The 23,435-nt window shown below is 36.2% G+C and overlaps 1 protein-coding gene across 1 annotated transcript in view; it reads right to left on the bottom strand.

The window, feature by feature from the left end:
* RPS6KA6 (ribosomal protein S6 kinase A6) overlaps positions 1 to 23,435 on the bottom strand; it is a 196,819-nt gene that overhangs the window by 106,572 nt on the left and 66,812 nt on the right. The window contains exon 3 of the mRNA XM_021690974.1: positions 8,706 to 8,822. Coding sequence (XP_021546649.1) covers positions 8,706 to 8,822 — 117 coding nt within the window. The remainder of the gene's footprint in view (positions 1 to 8,705; positions 8,823 to 23,435) is intronic.

The raw sequence follows: 23,435 nt of genomic DNA, 5'->3' as shown, positions 1-23,435 counted from the left end.
AACTATGAAACATTGATGAAAGAAATTAAAGAGGACACAATGAAATGGAAAAACATTTTATTCTCATGGATTGGAAGAACAAATATTGTTAAAATGTCTATATTACCCAAAGCAATCTACACATTTAATGCAGTCTTTATCAAAATACCACCAGCATTTTTCACAAAGTTAGAACAAATAGTCCTAAAATTTGTATGGAACTACAATAGACCCTGAATAGCCAAAGGAATCTTGAAAAAGGAAACCAAAGCTGGAGGCATCACAATTCTGGACTTTGTCAAGTTACATTAGAAAGCTGTAGCGATCAAGACTGTATGGTACTGGGATAAAAACAGACACATAGATCAATGGAACAGAATAGAAAATCCAGAAATGAACCAACAACTCTATGATCAATTAAGCTTCCACAAATCAGGAAGGAATATCCAATGGAAAAAAAAGACAATCTCTTCAACAAATGGTATTGGGAAAATTGGACAGTAGCATGCATAAGAATGAAACTGGACTACTTTCTCACACCATACACAAAAATAAATTCAAAATGGATGAAAGACCTAAATATGAGACAGGAAACCATCAAAATCCTAGAGGAGAACATGGGCAGTAACCTCTTTGACATTATCCATAGCAACTTCTTACTAGATATGTCTCATGAGGCAAGGGAAACAAAAGCAAAAATAAACTGTTGAGACTTCATCAAAATAAAAAGTTTCTGCATAGTGAAGGAAACAACAAAACTAAAAGGCAACCAATAAAATGGAGAAGATATTTGTAAGGGATAGTATCCAAAGTATATAACCAACTTATAAAAATCAACACCCAAAAAAGAAATAATCCAGTTAAGAAACGGGCAGAAGACATGAATAAACATTTTTCCAAAAAACACATCTAGATGGCCAACAGATACATGAAAAAATGCTCAACATCACTCATCATCAGGGAAAGACAAATCAATACTACAATGAGACATCCCCTCACACCAGTCAGATTGGCTAAAATTAACAACACAGGAAACAGATGTTGTCAAGGATTTGGAGAAAGAGGAACCCTCTTACACTGTTGGTGGGAATGCAAACTGGAGCAGCCAATCTGAAAAAGAGTATGGATGTTCATCAAAAAGTTAAAAATAGAACCTCCAGTTAAAAGTTAAAAATAGAATGATCCAGCAATTGCACTACTAGGTATTTACCTAAAGGATAAAAAAGTACTGATTTGAAGTGATACATGTGCCCCAATATTTACAGCAGCACTATCAACAATAGCCAAATTAAGGAAAGAGCCCAAATGTCCATCAATTGATGAATGGATAAAGAAGAGGTGGTATGTACATACAGTGGATTATTACTCAGCCATAAAACCAAATGAAATCTGGCCATTTGCAACGACGTGGATGGAGCTAGGGAGTATTATGCTAAGCGAAATAAGTTAGTCAGAGTAAGAAAAAAAACATATGACTTCACTCATAAGTGGAATTTAAGACATAAAACAAATGGAAATAGAGGGGAAAAAAGAAAGAAAAACCAAGAAACAGACTCTTAAACAATAGAGACCAAAGTGCTGATTACCAGAGGGGAGGTGGACAGGGGAATAGGTTAAATAGGTGACAGGGATTAAGGAGGGCGTTTGTTGTGCTGAGCACTGGGTGTTGTATATAAGTTTGAATCAGTAAATTCTACACCTGAAACTGATATCACACTGTATGTTAACTAACAGGAATTTAAATAAAAACTTGAGGTAAAAAGACCCAAAAGGAACAAAAAACAGAATGACCAATTAAATTTCCACTAAAAAAGTATCTAGAACACCAAGTCCCCTCTTTACCTCACTCCATGGATGGCACCCTTGTTTATTCGTTATTCTCACCCCTAAAGAAGTTTGAGGTTCTTCTCTGGAGAGGTCTCTGAAATACAGGATGCCAAAACAAACCCTAACCCTAACCTTAGCCCTGTGCCTATACCTAACTCTATCCCTTACCAATAACTACTAAACTCTACCTCTAAACTAGTTCTAACCTTAAACCTAACCTCTGGAGAGGTATCTGAACTGCAGGAAAGGAGGGACATAGCCTCATTCTAACCATAACCCTAGCTCTAAATCTAATCCTAACTGAAACCCTAACCCCTAACTGCTAACCACTAAACCCCAACCCTAACTCTAATCCTAAACAGATCACTCTGGAGAGGTCTCTGAACTGCAGGATAATAGGCACATTCCCTCACCCTAGGCCTAACTCTAACCCTAGCCCTTACATTAGTCTTAAACTGAACCATAATCCTTGATCTGAGGAAAAAGAAAATTTGGTTCATAGATACAATGGAATATTACTCAGCCATAAAAAAATGAAATCTTGCAATTTGCAAAGACGTGGATCAAGGTAGAGAGTATTATTCTAAGTGAAAACCTAACACAGGCGCCTGGGTGGCTCAGTTGGTTAAGCGACTGCCTTCGGCTCAGGTCATGATCCTGGAGTCCCGGGATCGAGTCCCGCATCGGGCTCCCTGCTCAGCAGGGAGTCTGCTTCTCCCTCTGACTCTCCTCCCTCTCATGCTCTCTGTCTCTCATTCTCTCTGTCTCAAATAAATAAATAAAATCTTTAAAAAAAAAAAGAAAGAAAACCTAACACTAACCCAAACACTAACCCTAACCCCTAACCCCAACCATGCCCTAACCTTAACCCTAAAGTTACCTCTCTGGAGAGGTCATTGAACTGCAGGATAATAGGTGCAGAACTTCACCCTGGCCCTAATCCTAACCCTCATTCTGGCCCTAAACCAAACCCTAATCCTAGATGTGAAAAAAAAGATTTGACACACACACACACACACACACACACACACACACACATGCACCATGGAATATTATGCAGCCATTAAAAAGAATGAAGTCTTGCCATTTGCAAGGACATGGAAGAAGCTAGAGAGTAGTATTCTTAGTAAAATTAGTCTGTCAGAGAAAGACAAATAGCATATGACTTCACTCAGAGATGGAACTTAAGAAACAACATAAACAAGCAAATGGAAAAAAAAGAGAGGCAAACCAAGAAACAGACTCTTAAATATAGAGAACAAACTGATGGTTACCAGAGGGGAGGTGGGTGGGGGGATGGGTAAAATAGGTGATGGGGATTAAGGAGTGCACTTGTAATGAGCACCAGGTATTGTAAGGGAGTGTTGAATTACTACATTGTACACCAGAATCTAATATTACACTATATTTTAACTAACTGGAACCAAAATAAAAACTTTAAAAAAAGAAAAAAATCAGATTAATTGAATTGCCACAACACACACACACACACACACACACACACAAAGCTTCAGCTAAACAAATGGCATTAACCCTAAGCACCAGACTCATAAGTTTCAGATACCCAGTTTCCTTTTTCCTAATCAATATCATGTGACCAATATAACAACAATAAAAGGAGTGAAGTCATTTCATGAATGATGACTCCACCACAAGGAGGAGAACTATTTTTATCAGACTCATAAAGGAAAGCAGTTCTCAATCCTTTTGGTCTCAGGAATTTTTTACAATCTTAAAAATTAGTGAATACTCCAGAGAGTTTTTGGAGTTTTTTGTGGGTAATATCTATTGATATTTACCATATTAGAAATTAAAACAGAGAGGGGCCTGGGTGGCTCAGTTGGTTAAGCATCTGCCTTTGGCTCAGGTCATGATCCCGGGTTCCTGGGATGGAGCCCCACATCAGGCTCCCTGCTCAGCAGGGAGTCTGCTTCTCCCTCTCCCTCTGCCTCTCTCCCCAGCTTGTACTTTCTCTCTCAATAAATAAATAAAATCTTTTAAAAAGAAGAAATTAAAACAGAGAAAAACATCTATGTATTGATTCATTAAAAATAATAAACTTGCTACATGCGAACATAAATATTTTTCTAAAGATAACTATATTTTCCAAAGCAAAAAAAAAAATGTGAAAAGTGACATTAATAAACATTTTTGCAAATCTCTAATACCTGACTTAACAGAAAAGAGTTGGATTCTTGTATCTGCTTCTACATTCAATCTGTTGCAATTAAGTTGTTTCGCTTGAAGTAGAGAAAGAAAATCAGGCCTCACACAGATATGTATACAGAAAAGGGAGGACTATTTTAATAGCTTTTTCATATAATTGTGCTTATTCTTCTTTGATATGACAGAAGAACTTAAAAAGTGGCAGTTTCTTAAAGGTTGGTTACAATAGAGAATCTGAAACCATATAAATTAACTGTCCATATTCTGTTACATAATAATCCATTGGTCTACCTTACACTTTGAATGGATTTTGTACTATCTGATTTGATATCATGTGTTGGTAATCTCAAAAATATTGCTTCACTGAGTTATGCAAATCTTCCAAATGTTGAACAGCAGTGATCTCATCGGAAAAGTTTTTTGAGTATTAAGATGTCAAGCTCACAGTGTCAAATAAAAATTTTCCAAAGCTAATTTTTTGCTTCAAAGCTCAAATTTTATCACTGACAAAAATATTGTCAGTTGTTTCCCATGAAATAACAGGATCCCTTCCATTCATTTTTGAGGAAACATCTACCAAATACCCAAGTTTAAGTAACCATAGTTTGTCAGTCATTCTTTTTTTTAAAGATTTTACTTATTTGAGAGAGAGAGAGAGGAAGAGCATAAAGGGAGAGTGAGAGAGAGAGAAGCAGTATCCCCACTGAGCAGAGAGCCTATCGTGGGACTCAGTCCCAGGACCCTGAGATCATGACCTGAGCCGAAGGCAGACTCTTAACCAACTGAGCCACCCAGGCTCCCTGTCAATCATTCTTTCAAGTAAAATGGTGTTCTATGGAAAAAGTGGCTAGTTCAGCTTACAATTCAAAAAATCACACAAGTGCTTTGTTTTGATGGTATGCAGCTTCTGGTATACAGCTAAAGTTCTTTATATGTACTTCTCATTTCATCACACAACATTAAAAAGAAGTGTACTCAAGGGTTGGGATTTGAGAAATTTAATAATTGTTAACACCTCATCAAGGACAATTTGAAGTAAAACTTGCATTTTTTTAAACTGCCAAGTATGTAGCAATGAGTACAATGACTACTGACATAATTTGTAGTCACTGCTTTGGTTGTGCCAAGGTGTCAGAAGTTTTACAAATAGTATCTTAGTATTATTCTAAAATAGTTTTGACCTTGAGGACCCCATGAAAGTGTCTTATGGATGCCCAAGAGTAGAGAGACCACACATTGAGAACTACTGTTCTAAAACATAGCCCTTAGTAGGGATGAAAAGAATGGAATATAGAGGGCAAAAAGAAGCAAAGAAGAGAGAAAAAAAATGGTCCAGACTTTCAGGAAGACACTTGCACAAAGCAATCACTTTTTCCCTAGCTCTTCTAATACTCACTAGTATCCTAATATGGCATCTAATAGAAGCCATCATTTATAGTCTAGAGAAATAATTGTTTGTTCATCACCTGATTTGTTCTTTTCAGATCTTAGATGGACTGAACTAGCATAAGAAAATATCCTCTCTGCTCTCTTCCCATGATCAACTACAGAAGAAGTTGCATGGCTTCAAACTACTGTATCTAAAAACATATCTATCCTGTTCAAAGAGGTTTCTTTTCAGTCACACTAATCCAATTCTTGGAAACAGTTCAGAAAAGAAATGAGTGAGTGAGTTACTCCAATATACCTCTTTTGGTCGCATGGACTTCTATATTTTCCATTAATAAGTACTCCATAAGTATTTGTTCACGTGAACTTAAAGATCACACAGCTTTAACATTGATTGAAGAGAAAAAACTGTAAGAAATTTTAAGATGTAAACATTTATAAAACTATCTCTTGAAAATGACTCAAGAGGACAAGGGTTTAGTATTTTCAAAAATTCATTTTTAGGGGCAGCTGGGTGGCTCATTCAGTTGAGCATCTGACTCTTGGGTTTCAGCTCAGGTCATGATCTCATGGGTGGTGAGATCGAGCTCTGGGTCTGGCTCTGCAGTCAGCAGGGAGTCTGCTTGAAATTCTCTCCCTCTTCCCCTCCCTCCACTTGTGTGCATGCACGTGCATGTGCTCTCTCTCTCTCAAATAAATAAATCTTTTAAAAATTTCATTTTTAAGTCCTATACTGTATTATCACATAAGTAAAAAAATTATAATCCATGAATGTTAAAAGGTATGTGTTGGGGCGCCTGGGTGGCTCAGTTGGTTAAGCGACTGCCTTCGGCTCAGGTCATGATCCTGGAGTCCCGGGATCGAGGCCCGCATCAGTCTCCCTGCTCGGCAGGGGGTCTGCTTCTCCCTCTGACCCTCCCCCCTCTCATGTGCTCTCTCTCTCATTCTCTCTGTCTCAAATAAATAAATAAAATTAAAAAAAAAGATTTAAAAAAAAAAAAAAAAAGGTATGTGTTGTATAAATATTACTTGGCATGTGAAATACAAGGAAAGCTAGTCTGACAATTTCAGACATATTTTCATGTGTTTTATTTGATGTGTTTTAAAATAATTAATGTAAGCTGTTTGGTATACTACATTTCAATCCATACATTAATGATCATTAATAGCATTATACTTGGTGTGTTCAGTACAGAATTTTATATGCTTATTTCATGAGATAATGCAAGCTTCTTTGAAATACAACTTTAAAATGATTTTAATAGTGTTTTCCCCTATTAAATATGCTATAAAATATCTAATTGCAAGGCTTTATATAGGCCATAATTCTATTTATTTCATTTTAACAATGGAACTTTTGCAGACAACTAAATAAGGCCGCAGCCCAAAGTTTCTTGGAATTTCTCCTACACTTTGATTTGCAGCTTTGGCCAAATTCCTGCATAGGTTCAGCATATAACAAGTCACATCTACCCAATGTCCATGCAAATGTTGTAGTACTGACAAGCATGTAGGTTCACATCCTAGGAAAAAAAAAAAAAAGCCACCTCCTTAATATTTCTTTGGTTGATGAATTGCATGAAGATCATTACTTTGTATTTTAGTATTACAAATTTTAAAAAGTCTTCTTTGATATCCTTGTTAAACTGAAGTTCCTGCACAAAGCTGAGTATTTCCTGAATTTAAGGACTACATTGACAACTTGTCCACATGTTGCTATATTTAATGTGAAGATGTTATTGAAGACATTACATTATGTTATATTGTATTCTATGAATCCCCATGAGAAAAAAAAAATTTTCTGGTCTGTTAGATCTGTTTACAACCTTAAAGATACTGTCATAATTATGCAATTAAAAGTATCAACTTTTTTATAATGGCTGCCAGAAATTTTAAGTCTTCATTTTGTTCCCACTTCTAGGAGACTCATAGGCTTTTATGTCATTTGTAAACAACAAGATTATATCACTGGCTTCATCTAATCTTTCCTGCTGTAATCATCTCAACTTATTTTTAACTTTATTTTATTTCGTATTCATCTATGAAAACCTTAAATCATTTCTGGAGCAAAGCTGGATATAAATAAATATACATATGAATAGATATATACATCAAATGAAAAAGCAATGATTTTAATGGCTTGAAATGTTTGCCTGGTGAAATTTTAAAGTTGATATTTAAGCATTTATACATTTGGGATATAAAAGAACTGCATCTCTTCCTCTAAAATTAACATCATAAAAATACAGTGTAAAATAATTAAGAGAATAATGTACTTTAAGAAATTTAAAAAAAACATATAGGTATGCAGAATGCACATGCCTACTCTACAGGTCAGTTCTATAAGCACACCCCACACACACAATCTTTTAAAGTTTTATTCTCCCCAGTACAAGTATTCAGGTCCTATCTCCTTGTCTTCATATACCTCTGTACTAATTTACTATCAAACCATAATCTACCACAGTTTGTCTTTGTTGTGACCTGAAAACATTTCTCTGTATTTAATATGTTACATTCTATACCACACAGATATCAGATTACTTTAAGACAATGTCAATTTTATATTCACTAATACTGCTTTTATAAATGTGCACATACTGGGTGTTAAATAAATATCTTTCTTTTAAAATGATTCAGATCATAATAATCACCATTCAGTTACCCCACTTTTCCCTTTTGAAACTAAATATCAGACACCCTCAAATTAGTAGCTTCACTTTATCTTTCTCCCCTTACATTGTTGTTGTTGTTGTTGTTGTTGTTTTCTTAAGGGCTGTTAATTACTGTGTGTGTACAGTAACTTTCATGTCTTGGATGTTATTAGCTGTACAAACGTCAAGAACCAGACCTACACACTTCTGAGAATCTTATGGCAGTAAGCACTTAATAAACAGTTTCAGTGATTTCAGAGTTAATCTTTCTCAATTTTGCTCTCTCCCTTGAAATACATTCTGACATTTGTGATAGAGCTAAGGAATATAGATAAAATCACTAGGAAAGAGCAAGCTGTGATCATGCCAGCATATGAATAGAGAAAAAAGGAAGACTTTAAAAAAAAATCAAACTACTTTGATTTAGGCAGTTAATAAATAGCATGCTATATTTTGTCCTAAAACATGAGTGAGCCCATGGTACTGGAAAACACTGATTATTATACATAAGTATAAAGAAATGGGACTAAAAGTACAACAGAAATAAAAAGAGTAAAATTAGAGAGTTACCTTTGTGTGTATCCTTTGACAAATTTAGAAATGGCATATTTTCCAAATTTCTATCTATATGTATATTATTTTGGCTAAATGTTCAGAAGAGAAAAAAATGTGGAATAAAGCATTTATTACCTTTCCAAAGGATCCCTGACCAAGAACCTTGAGCAACTCAAACTGTGCAGGATCGGCCTTCTCATATCCTTCCTTAACATGATGAGTAATAGGGATTTCTTTAACAACATCTTCATCCTGTAAAAAGAAATCCAAACAACACTCAAATCCAGTTGCAACATCTAATGATTAGCTCAATTTAGAACCAGAAATCACACCAGAAATTAACTGACTATCGAACTCTTTCACCTTAACACAGGGTTTTATGGGCTACTAGTATATTCACTTCCCTATTTTCTAACACATAGAGATACACCACCACCCCTGTTATATAATTGCATGTAAATATAAGCACATAAAATCTATGCTTCAGGATTCCCTTCCAACTAGGTAGTGACAAAAGAAAAACATCAACAACTAACAGTTTTAAGGCCCTCATTGGAGGGGTGCCTGACCGGCTCAGTCTGTTGAGCATGCAATTCTTAATGTTTGTAGAGCATGTGATTTGATCTCAGGGTCATGAGTTCAAGGCCCACATTGGGTGTAGAGCCTACTTAAAAAAACAAAACAAAAGACCCTCCCTGGAGTATGAATTATGAGGTGGCTGCAGAGAAAGTCAAGAGACAGATAAAACCTTGTAAATTATAGGGCATGGCAAAATATGTGAGCTTCAAAAGTTCTCTGAAATGGAATTTCAGTAGCCTTTTAAGTAGTGATATATAAATGTTTAAATGTCCAACTAGCTACATCATTGAAAAGAAAAACTGGCTATAGGAAAACAAAATCTGCAAAGCCCAAACACATGTTTCCAGGCCATGACCCTATTTTTATTGAAACTTTGCATATAAATTATATGCCAGATTTCCTACAACCTGGGTCAGGCAGAAAAGAAGCCACCCAGGGAGTGTTCCTGCTTTTTGATGTAGGACTCTATTCAGCTGTGAAGATTATACTCAAGTGAGGTGTAATTCTAGTCCCTAGAGAAGCACAGTAGCTAGGATGAAAAAAATCTCAAATGTATTACATATCACAAAATAACAAGAGCTGGGATATAGTATCTAACATTCTAACTATAGAGGAAATAACTGAGGCCCACAGAGTTTAAGTTCACATGACCAGTTAATCACAATGTCTAGAAGTCTTGGTAGCTTTCCAGAACACCATATTAAATTCTGGTCTGGATGGCAAAAAATATTCTCAATCAATTCATGCATTAATTGATTGATTAATAAATAGTGACTATGGCCCAAGTGGGCGTGAGCAGAATCCCAAGTAAACTAGACTTCATGGCAGCTAAAATAACTTCCATGTTACACAAATAGTCAAACATTCACTCTCTCATGAGGGTAGGCAAAGGAATTTTAGCTTTAGGTATCTGTAATCACTAATCAGCCAGAAATGACGAATCAGCTCTAAAAGTATGTCCATGGATGTTTGTTTTACATTAAAATAGTATTTCAGCAGACTCCTAAGTAGATATGAGAGTGACTTTCCCAAAAAAAGTCAAAAACTTTTTTTAATGGAAATACATATGCTTTGTAGCTACCATTCTGCGATTAAAGTACAGCATATCTGTATGCACCTTTGCAATAGAATATGTGTATAACAAAAGCAATATCACTGTATACTCTTAATATTATGGTTAACTGAGTTTTCACCACATACTATGAATATACTACTGGTCTTCAGAGCATATAATAAAAACACGTATTGGAATTTTTCTCCACCTGAAAGAACACTAGTAGAAGAGTCAGTAGACTAAGTTTTGCTCCTAGCTCTGCCATACATAAGATAAGCAACCTTGGCTAAATCACAAACTATTCTTCTTCACTGTTCTCACATGACAAACAGGTTATATCAGATGGGTCTTTAAGGTTCTCCACAAGTCTGTGATTCTATGTTGAACACAGTACAGCATTTTTACGTTTAAGTACTTTAGTTTCTGCCATTTAAGATCATCATTATAAACATGGGTCATGATGACATTAGGTTTTTAAAAATGTTCAGAGCTAGGAAACAACTGTACTCTATTCTAGCTACTATCACCAAGGAAACAACTATACTCTAGTTAGTTTCACCAAACCTAAGAATGTCTTCCAAATGAAAGTGTCTGCCCAATGCCTCTTCTCTTAATTAAAATCCACAGATGCCCATCTTTCAAAAATATAACATACCTTTCAATTTTTGGCAGCATTACCATAAAAAGTTTCCAACATGAAAATACTACTAGATTAGAAAAGACCACTTTTCCCAGTGGATTGCCCCCATAAAATATTGTTACACTGTGTCCTAATAACTCATTAACTTGTCTTTCTCTCCCACTAGACTGTGAGCTTCCTGAATGCAGGTATTATCACATTCATTTCTGCATTCCTAAGGCTTACCACAATACTTGTTTGATTTTATGGGAGCAGACAGCCATAGAAATTGACGCAATTTCATAAAAAGGGAATGAAGGAAAACTTGTTTTAATTTATATATATATATATATACATATATATATGTATATATATATATATATACATATAAATTATGGGTTACTGGTATATTCACTATATATATGTGTATATATATATACACATATATATAGTATATATTATGGTATAATAATACCATACAATACCATACAATAATATTTGTTTTTATTTATTTGGTATTTATTATGGTATAATAATAATTTGGTATTCATTATGGTATAATAATACCATATAATACCATACAATACTTGTTTTAATTTATGTATATATAAATTATTAAATATATATAAATATGTATATATAAATTATGGGCTACTGGTATATTCACTATAATATATAGTATTTATTATTTTTTAGTATAGTTGACATACAATTTACATTACTTTCAGGTGTACAAGGTAGTGATTCAACCATCCTATATGATATCCTATGCTCATCACAAGTGTAGCTACTATCTGTCACCATACAACGCTATTACGATACCAGTGACTATATTCCCTAATGCTGTAGCTCTTATTCCCATGACTTATTCATTCTGTAACTGGAAGCCTGTATCTACCAATTCACTTCATCCATTTTGCCCATCTTCCAGTTTCCCTTCCCTCTGGCAACCATCAGCTTATTCTCAATTGTAAAAAGAAAGATTTTAAAGATAAATTAACTAGTAAAAAAAAAAAACCCTCAAAATTATTTTTAAATGCCTTGAAAAAAAGGAGAAAAATACTTATCCAGAATGATTTTTTTCTAATATATAAAGGAAATAGGGAAACAGGAATTCATTCTGGATAATGGAATTGTGTCAGTTTTGAACAGAACTGACTTTATTTCCAAATTTAATGAAATAAGCATTTTTTTTTTCCTTAGAGTGTGAGGAATATAAACATTTTTCCAGATTATTCATGGTCAGTATTTTTATTACACTGTGTTGTATTCAACATAAATGAAGGACATAATGACTCCAGAATCTGTACTTTTAAAAAATGCTGATATTAACTTACTGATTGGTCATCTGTCTTCTCTATTAAAAACATATGGTCCTAAGCAAACAACTACTATGCATTACATTACTAAATTATGGCCAGTTTGCCTTTAAGTAAACAGTAGTTTACAATGCCCTAGCTGCAAATAAAAATCACTAGTAAAATAAATATTTATTTAATATATATGTTTGAGTCCCACCCTCAAAGATTATGGTTCAGTAGAACTAGGGTGAGACCTAGCATTTTTTAAAACCTCCCCAGATGATTCTGATACATGCTCAGGATTGAACAGTACTATTTAGGTGCTTCTAAGATACAGTTATATAGGTATATAAATATAGATATCTACACAAATACACACACACACATACACACAGCTACTTATTACAGAAATGTTTTATAATTTGCATGTGCTCTTTTTTTTTTTTACTGCCAAATTATCTGATACTCTCTGTGTCATCATTTCCAATATTGGTCTTTCTTATTTCATCTTCTCCCCAGCCCATTCTTGTCTATTGCCTAACATTTCTCAGCTTCTCCAAGGCTATACTTATTGATGTTTACTATTAAAACATTTTTTTTTGTCAACTGCAGCCCTCCTTCCTTCCTCTACTTCACTTTCTTCTGGTTCTGCAACATTCCAAAGCTTTAGACTGGCAGCATTCTAGCCTGAAATAAGATAGTAATGTACCTATCAGCAATCCATTTGTTTTCTCCTAAGAGTGAATCATCTTCAAAAAATTTTCTCTATCCTGGTATAATAAAGTTGTGATATATTACATAATCTTCCCATATATACTGCCTTTTATCTTTAATTATTCACTCATTCAGAAAAATCAACAGCATTCATGGAGCACATGCTATGTATTAGGCACTGTGCTACCCACTGGGGACACAGAGATAAAATTTGGACTTGAGGATAACAAATTTTGTCAGATATATCACTTCCCTTAATGAAACAAAAAGGTACACAATATGTTAATGGGCTGAACTGTTTCCCCTCAAAATTCATGTGCAACCCCCAGTACCTCAGAATGTAACTATTCGGAAACAGGGCCTTAAAAAAGGTAATTCAGGTAAAATAAGGTCATTAGGATGGACCCTTATCAAATATGACTGCTGTTCTTACAAGAAGAGGAGATTAAGACATAGATACACACAGAAGAAAAAGCATGTGAAAGCACAGGGAGAAGACAACCATCTACAAGCCAAGGAAAGAGGCCTCAGAAGAAACCAACTTTGCCAACATCTTGATCTTGAAATGCTAGCCTCCAGAATTGTGAGAAAATAAATTTGTTGTTTAAGTTACTTAGTCTGTGGTACCTAGCTATGGCAGCCCTAGCAAACTTATACATAGTACCTGATCATAGTTGATCTCTGTAAAGAAAGTTGCTACTGTGAAATTAAAATCTAATAACTTTGAAATAGGAACCACTGTTCTTTTCAACACCATATGACAAATCTGAGACAAGGATGATTGTGAGTTAGTGGGTTTTTTTGGAATATCATCGTAATTGTTGATAAATATAAAAATTATGAAGGCTCAATCACAACTAAAATAGTATGCTCTGACCTCTACACTCTGTGATCATCTTTTTAATTCAGGGGCCCAACAAGGCTATAACACAGGGAAAATATACTGATAGAGTTCAAAACAAACTGCCAAATACACTAATGCTTCAATCTTTTGATTAACTGATTTGAAATCACCTGTTAATGAGAAAGAGAAGCTGAAGACAATCCATTAGGAAATCATACTATATAATGCTATTATGACTACTTCCTAGGACTATGGTACTGAACATAGATACCTCCAGAAAACAGGTCAAAACAAAATAAGAGGGATGGACCTAGAGAGTATAATGCTAAGTGAAGTAAGTCAGAGGAAGACAAATATCATATGATTTCGCTGATATGTAGAATTTAAGAAACAAAAGAAATGAGCAAAGGAGAAAAAAGAGAGAGAGAGAGAGAGAGAGATGGAAGGAGGGGAGAGAGAGAAGCCAAGAAACAGACTCTTAATTATTCAGAATAAACTGGTTATAGGAGGGAAGGTGGTGGGGCATAAGTGAAATAGATAACAGGGATAAAAGAGTACACTTGTCATGATGAGCACTGGGTGATGTATGGAATTGTTGAATCACTATATTATATACTTGAAACTAATATAACACTGTATGTTAACTATACTGGAATTAAAATAAAAATGAAAATAAAGAAGAGAAATTTTAAAGCATAATTGTTTCAGTTTTATGTAATAATGCAATATCCATCTGTTCAAACATTTGCTATATTTCTGGGCAGATAGGCCAGTTTGATAACCCAGAAATTCCAAGAGGATTTAGTTGTGGATTTGTTAAAATATACATGAAAAGATCTGGGAAACAGCTTGATGTACTCTTCTCATGCAGTGAATAATCTAGGGTCATTGAAAATCAAGCTAAGTATCAGTCTACTTTGAAAGAGTGTTAATAGTAATAATAATGTAGATGTCAAGACACAACTAGGGTGAACAAAACACCTCAAATAATGTACATATTGGAAAGTAATTACAGAATATTTAGGTTAGGAAAATAGTATCAATTTGTCCTGACTGAAAACCAAACAAGGGTGGCAAGCTAGTTCCCACGTGGCTTGGATTATTCTATTTACTAGGATCAGCTCTTTAGTTCCCTCATCTATAAAATGGCAATAAAGGGCGCCTGGGTGGCTCAGTTGGTTAAGCGACCGCCTTCGGCTCAGGTCATGATCCTGGAGTCCCAGGATCGAGTCCCGCATCGGGCTCTCTGCTTGGCGGGGAGTCTGCTTCTCCCTCTGACCACCCGCCCCCCCCGTCATGTGCTCTCGCTCTCTCATTCTCTCTGTCTCAAATAAATAAATAAAATCTTTAAAAAAAAATAAAAAAATAAAATAAATAAAATGGCAATAAAACCGACCCTATCTATTTCAGATCTGGGTGACAGAGTCAACTGAGAATTTTGAAAACCACAAAATGTCTATAAAAATTGAAGTTATTGAATTATTTATACTATTTATCTTTGCATCCCTTGTGGTATAGCATAACTACACCTTCTATTGGTTAGGCATCAATATTTAGACGAACAATAACTGTTTATCAAAGAGTTTTGCATATCTATAGGACAAGGGTTTGAATTTTTTCTTTTGCAGAAATTTTCCCTTTATCACATTATCACTATTTTTATACTGCATTATATTTTTTCAAGTTTTTCTTTAAATTCTAGTTAGTTAGCATATATTGTAATATTGGTTTCAGGATTAGAATTTAATGATTCTTCACTTACATATAATACCCAGTGCTCATCACAAGTGCCCTCCTCAATACCCATCACCCATTTAGCCCATTGCCCTGCCCACCTCCCTCCATCAACCTTCAGTTTGTTCTCTATAGTTAAGAGTCTCTTATGATTTGCCTCCATTTTTTTCTTCCACTTCTATATTCACCTGTTTTGTTTCTTAAATTCCACAGATGAGTGAAATCATATGGTATTTATCTTTCTGTTTTCACTTAGCATAATACACTCTACCACCATCAATGTCATTGCAAATGTCAAGCTTCATTCATTTTATAGCTGAGTAATCTTCATTGTATATATATACAACATCTTTATTCATTAATCAGTTGATGGGCACACAGGTTCTTTCCACAATTTGCCTATTGTTGATAATGCTGCTGTAAACATCGGGGTACATGTGCCCTGCAGAATCAGCATTTTCGTATCTTTTGCATAAATACCTAATAGTGTGATTGCTGGGTCATAGGACAGTTATATTTTTAAATTTTTGAGGAACCTTGTACTGTTTTCCAGAGTGGCTGCACCAGGTTGCATTCCCACCAACAGTATAAGAGGGTTGCGCTTTCTCCACATTCTCATCAACATTTGTTTTTTTCCTGTGTTGTTAATTTTAGCCATTCTGACAGGTGTGAGGTGGTATCTCATTGTAGTTTTGATTTGTCTTTCCCTGATGATGAGTGATGTTGAGCAACTTTTCATCTGTCTATTAGACATCTGTATGTCTTTGGAAAAAAGTCTATTCATGTATGTCTTCTGCCCATTTCTTAACTGCATTATTTGCTTTTTGGATGTTGAGTGTGATAATTTCTTTTTTTTTTTAAGATTTTATTTATTTATTTGACAGAGAGAGAGAGAGACAGAGAGAGAGGGAACACAAGGAGGGGGAGTGGGAGAGGGAGAAGCAGGCTTCCTGCCGAGCAGGGAGCCCGATGCGGGGCTCAATCCCAGGACCCCGGGATCATGACCTGAGCCGAAGGCAGTTGCTCAACCAACTGAGCCACCCAGGTGCCCCAGAGTGTGATAATTTCTTTATAGATTTTGGATAATAACCCTTTATCAGATATGTCATTTGCAAATATCTTCCCCCATTCTGTAGGCTGCCTTTTAGTTTCCTTCACTGTGCAGAAGTTTTATCTTGATGAAGTCCCAATAGTTCATTTTTACTTTTCTTTCCCTTTCCTCAAGAGAAATGTCCAGTAAGAAGCTGATATAGCTAATGTCAAAGAGGTTACTGCCTGTGTTCTTCTTCAGGATTTTTGTGGTATCCTGTCTCACATTAAGGTCTTTCATCTTTCATAAATTTTGAATTTATTTTTTGTATGGTGTAAGAAAGTGGTATAGTTTCATTCTTCTGAATGTGGCTGTCCAATTTTCCCAACACAATTTGTTGAAGAGACTGTCTTTTTCCCATTGGATATTCTTTCCTGCTTTGTTGAAGATTAATTGACCATATAGTTGTGGGTGCATTTCTGGGTTTTCTGTTCTGTTCCATTGATCTATGTGTCTTTATTTGTCCCAGTACCAGACAGTCTTGATGATGACAGCTTTGTAATATAGCTTGAAGTCAGGCATTGTGATGCCCCAGCTTTGGTTTTCTTTTTCAACATTCCTCTGGCTATTCAGGGGCTTTTCCTGTTCCATACAAATTTCAAGATTGTTTGTTTCAGCTCTGTGAAAAATCCTGGTGGTATTTTGATAGGGATTGTATTAAATGTGTAGATTGCTTTGGGTAGTATAGACATTTTAACAATGTTTGTTCTTCCAATGAATGAGCATGGAATGTCTTTCCATTTCTTTGTGTCATCTTCAATTTTTTTCATTAGAGTTTTATGGTTTTCAGAGTACCTTTCTTTTACCTCTTTGGTTAGGTTTATTCTTTGGTATCTTATGGTTTTTGGTGCAATTGTAAATGAGATCAATTCCTTGATTTCTCTTTCTGCTTCTTCATTATTGGTGTATAGAAATGCAAATGTACTTGATTTTCTATCCTGTGACTTTGATGAATTCATATATCAGTTCTAACAATTTTTTGATGGAGTCTTGGGGGTTTTCTACATAAAGTATTGTCATCTGCAAAGAGTGGCAGTTTGACTTTTCCTTGCTGATTTGAATGCCTTTTATTCCTTTTTGTTGTCTGATTGCTGAGGCTAGGACTTCCAGTACTATGTTAAATAACAATGGTGAGAGTGGACATCCTAGTGTTGTTCCTGACCGTAGTGGAAATGCTCTCAGTTTTTCACCACTGACAATGATATTACCTGTGTGTCTTTAATATATGACCTTTAGGACGTTGAGGTATATTACCTATTCCCCTAATTCATTGAAGTTTTTTATCAAGAATGAATGCTATATTTTATCAAATGTTTTTTTCTGTATCTATTGAGAGGATCATATGGTTCTTGTCCTTTCTTTTATTAATGTGGTGTATCACATTGATTGATTTGTGAATACTGAACCACCTTGCAGCCAGATATAGATACCACTTGATTGCAGCAAATAATTCTTTTAATGTACTGTTAGATTCAATTTGTGAGTATCTTGTTCAGAATTTTTTTTTTAAGATTTTTTATTTATTTATTTGAGAGAGAGAGAATGAGGGAGAGAGCACATGTGAGGGGGGAGGGTCAGAGGGAGAAGCAGACTCCCTGCCGAGCAGGGAGCCCGATGCGGGACTCGATCCAGGGACTCCGGGATCATGACCTGAGCCGAAGGCAGTCGCTTAACCAACTGAGCCACCCAGGCGCCCTCTTGTTCAGAATTTTTGCATCCATGTACATCAGGGATATTGTCCTATAAATCCCTTTAGTGGGATCTTTGCCTAGTTTTGGAATCAAGGTAATGCTGGCCTCAAAGAAAGAGTTTGGGAGTTTCCTGCAGGGCTGGTTTAGTGGTCATGAACTCCTTTAGTTTTTTATCTGGGAAACTGTTTATATTTCCTTCTTTTCTGAATGGCAGCCTTGCTGGATAAAGTATTGTCGGCTGCATATGTATTTTTTTCCCATTCAGCATGTTGAATCTATCATGCTACTCTCTCCTGGCCTGTCATGTTTCTGTGGAGAGATCTGCTGCTAACCTTATTTGTCTTCCCTTGTACGTTAGGGACGTCTTTTTTGTCTAGTTCCTTTTAGGATTTTACCTTTATCGCTGTATTTTGCAAATTTAACTATGATATATCTTAGTGTTAGTTTGTTTTGTTGATTTTGATGGGAGTTCTCTGTGCCTCTGGATTGGGATATCTGTTTCCTTCCCAAGAACGGAAGTTTTCAGCTCTAATTTCCTCAAATAAACCTTCCGCCCATTTTTCACTCTTCTTCTTCTGGGCCTCCTATGATATGAATGTTATTATGCTTCATATAGTTGCTGAGTTCCCTAAGTGTACATTAGTGATCCAATATTTTTCTTTCCCTCTTCTTTTCAGCTTCATTATTTTCCACAATTTTATCTTCATCACTTATTTGTTCTTCTGCTTGTTCCCTACTTGTGGGCATTACATCCAGTCAGTTTCACATCTCCATTATACCATTTTTTGTTTGTTTGTTTGTTTTTTGGCTAGACTAGGTTTTAGGTCTTTTATCTCTGTGGTGAGGGACTCCTGGTGTTTTTCTCTAGCCAAGCTAGTATCCTTCTGACTGTTGTTTTAAATTCTGGTTCAGGCATATTACTTATATCTGTTTTGATGAGATCCCTATCCTTGACTTCTTGTTCTTTCTTTTTGGATGAATTCCTCCATTTTGACATTTTGTGTAGCTCTCTGTCTTCTCTGTGTTAGGAAAGTCTGTTATGTTTCCTGCTCCTGAGAGTAATGGCTATATTAAGAAGAGGTCGTATACTGTCCAGGACCTGGTTCTTCCGGAATTGTTTCTGGTGTATGCTGTGTGCACTCTGCTGTTGTGTTTTGGCTGCTCTTTTCCTCAGGTCATTCCCCTGCAGAGTTTCTCCTTGTCTGCAGTGGGGAGTGCTTGGACCTTGTCCACTGTGTAGCAAGTTTAAAATAGGTGTGTTTTAGTCTACTTGTTAAAAGAGGCTAGATCCTATTTCTCCTAGAGCTACAGCTTTGCAGCTCTCTGTGGTCAGTAGACTTGGTGCAATGGGGCAGTGTGTGCTGGTCATCTGGGGGAGGGGCCTGCTGATGCTGAGTCACAGGGACACTTGCCCCACTGTAACCAAAAAAAAAAAAAAAAGCACCTGGTGTAAGTGGGCAAGGTTCCACCCTGGGCATTGTGCTGCTCACTAAAGTCCATCCTTGCTGATGGGCAGGGGTAAAAATTTTATCAGCCGACTCTCATCCCTGAAGAGGGGATTTCATGCCCACAGCTATTCAGGAAGCCCTCTCAGAAGAGCAAACAATCTCCCCTAGTTTGTCCCAGGCATCCTTCAGATCCCTATCTTTACCATCTGTGTCTGAGCCTTCTGCACACCAGGTGGCACAAAGCTCCTGTGTTTTATCTCAGGCATGCCAGCTGGGTTTCAAAACTTCAAATTTTAGGGACATGGCACTGCATGGACCCATGCTGATTCTCTGGAGGATCGTCTCACTGAACTGTGGCTGGTGTGGGTTTTTTCCAGAAGGTCAGTCACAGGAACATGTAGGGGCTTAGAGTTTATGGTGAAGCACAGAAAAAAGCCAGCATCCAGGTTAGCTGCCCTCAGTAGGTGTCTCTGTTCCTATACTAATGAACAGACCAGCTCAATGGTGCCCATGGACTCCTCTGTCCCTGGAGAGGCAGTGACACCTCTCCTAAATGCATTCAAAGAATGGGAACTGTCCCTCCTAGTGTGACTTAGAGAATCCTCAGACCACACTGTCCACTACTGGGCCTCTCCTCTCCTTCTCCACAGGAGCACCTCTATGCCCACCAGGCTCCACACTGGTGATGGCATAGACTTATAAAACTTCAGACTTAGAGCTCCACTGCTTGTAAAAATTTGCAATAATCAGCCCCTCTTGTTTTCCCCATCAATTGTTTCAGGTGAGTGTTTTCTTAAGCAACGCCCTGCATTTGTGTTCTTTCTCTCTCTCTCTCTCTCTCTCTCTCTCTCTCTCTCTCTCTCTCTCTTTCCCCTCTCCCTGATCAGGGCCCCTTCCTTCTGTAGCACCATGATTCTTTTCTCCCCCAAATCACATCTCCACATTTCATACCCTCCACAATGTGGCCTCTTTTCTCTTTCTAGTTGTGCAGATTATCTTCTCAGTCCTCAGATCGATTTCCTGGATGCTCAGAATGATTTGATATTTATCTAGCTGTGTTCAGGGATGAGGCAAGCATAGGGCTCCCCTACTACTCTGCCACCTTAACTTCCAAGGGTTCAAATTTTTTTAAAAATGCTAAATGAATAAAAAGCAGAAGTAAGGACCAACTTTGCAAGGGAAGAAAAATATTGAAGCACAGCAAGGATAAATGTCCAGAATGGAAAGAGAAGTAAAGGAAGGAAAAATCCACCCTATGAGAAGCAGGCACCCCAACTTAAGGGACTTCCTACATATAGCTACACATGAGTTTAAGTAAAACGCACTTGTAATAGAATATTTCTTAAAGGATTATTAAGACAGACATATGTCAAGAGTGGTTTCTAGGGCTCCTGGGTGGCTCAGTTGGTTAAGTAACTGCCTTCGGCTCAGGTCATGATCCTGGAGTCCCGGGATCAAGTCCCGCATCGGGCTCCCTGCTCGGCAGGGAGTCTGCTTCTCCCTCTGACCCTCCTCCCTCTCATGCTCTCTGTCTCTCATTCTCTCTGTCTCAAATAAATAAATAAAATCTTAAAAAAAAAAAGAGTGGTTTCTAAAATTAGATATGGAGGGCTTCAAAATATCAGTAAATCAGTTTTTTACGTACATTTTCAGTTAAATGTAACCTTTATATTTCTGGGTAATAAAAACATATATCAGTTTAGAGACTAAACATGCTACTGATGTTGTACTAATGTAGTGAACAAAAATCTAATAGTTCAATGATTCTTCTTTTGAAATTCCTAAAACATCGGTAGCATTAAAAATATGCATTTTATTTGAGGTAGTAATAGCCATTCCATACAAACTTTAAAAGTAAATATGAATGGATTATAAATACCAATATAAGACACCTCTACTTATTTTGACAACATAAAATAATCAATTCATGTCAGTAATCTACTAAAGAAGAATCATAACATCTTTTTTTTCTAATCTGGACATTGTTGGGAGAAATAGGGGACTAGGTGGTGAAATATGATATCATATATCTCTTATCACTGACCTGTTACTTAATGATTACCAAATATGAACACTGTCTTGAGAAATGGAAAAAATCATTATTACTAATCTGGATATATTAAAATTATACTAACTATAATTTAGCTTTGTTAATCATAAGCTAGATGTATCTATCTACTTATATCTATATCTATATCAAGAGTGTGGGAAACAGTTTACTTCATTTTGCCTGTTTTAACTGAAGAAAAGTGATCAGATGACCATGAAATTTCAAAGCTACGATAAGTGATATGAAATGGATTAGCTGTCTAAATCAGTCAATAACAAAACAGCATCAGGCAAAATAGGCAATTCCTAAGTTCAAATTTAAAGAATACTGCTTAAAGAATCTATGCATCACAGAGCAATCTCTACAACTCTCCACTATCTAAAATAAATAAATAAATAAAAACAGCCGACCACAAAAAAACACAGCTCCCAGCATCACACTGGAATAGGCAAACACAGCCCCCAAAACCCTATATATGAAAACATTAAAGAAAGAGATAAATTTATACAGTTAGTGTTTATCATCACTCATATAATTTAACTGACACCAATGAGTACCTAAACCATCACACAGCAAATGTACTTTAAGTTCAGATAACTCAGGCTATAAACTAAATCAAATTCTGGGGCACCTGGGTGGCTTAGTTGGTTAAGCGTCTGCCTTTGGCTCAGGTCATGATCCCAGGGTCCTGGGATCCAGCCCCTCATTGGGCTCCCTGCTCAGCAGGGAGCCTGCTTTTCCCTCTCCCTCTACCTGCTGTTCCCTGTGCTTGTGTGCACTCTCTCTCTCACTCTCGCTGTCTCAAATAAATAAAAATCTTTAAAAAAAACCTAAATCAAATCCTTACAAGTGATTCTAGGTCCCTTATTCTCCAAAACTTCAGATTTCCCTTTCTACCCACTGAAGGTGACTGACCAATTTAGATGACATTAGCATCAATCATTATATATTTTTACTGTCTTTCCATAAAAAGTATATTTCCTGATTCTTTTTTTTAAAATTGGGAAGGTAAATATTTGACAATAACCCTATATATATACATCTATGTGTTTATGTTGGCTACACATGTACATATGTGCACATGCACACACATACATTTTTTTCTGCCTCCTATGGTGTGGGGCATAGTATTTCCCTGTTAATTTATTAATTCTCAAATATACCCTTCCCCACTGCCTTTTGTATTTTCCTACACTTCATCTTTTATAAACTAGTAACATAAATACTATGCCTCTTAGTACATGTGATCTGTAGAGAAAGCTTTAGATGATTTTATTGTTTTTTAATTTTTTTTTAAAGATTTTATTTATTCATTTGACAGAGAGAGACACAGTGAGAGAGGGAACACAAGTAGGGGGAGTGGGAGAAGGAGAAGCAGGCTTCCCGCTGAGCAGAGAGCCCGATGTGGGGCTCGATCCCAGGACCCTGGGATCATGGCCTGAGCTGAAGGCAGACGCTTAACAACTGAGCCACTCAGGCGCCCCGAGAAAGCTTTAGATGATTTTAATAGAAGCTTACACTTAATTATACTCAAAATTAACATGGTATTTATATTAAGTAAATTACAAAAGAAATAATGATAACATTTTATCTGCTAATCAGAACTAAGATTATTGTGACATCATCACAACCTGCAGAGATAGTGAATTTTTACATATATTTCAAAGAAGAATCTTGGACAAACCCAATTTAAATATCTCTGCTGGCTCTATCTGAAAAAGTCCTCTTATAACACAGTTTC

Source organism: Neomonachus schauinslandi, chromosome X (assembly GCF_002201575.2).
Source record: "Neomonachus schauinslandi chromosome X, ASM220157v2, whole genome shotgun sequence".
Taxonomy (NCBI): Eukaryota; Metazoa; Chordata; class Mammalia; order Carnivora; family Phocidae; genus Neomonachus; species Neomonachus schauinslandi.
This window is presented reverse-complemented; position numbering and strand designations above follow the sequence as displayed.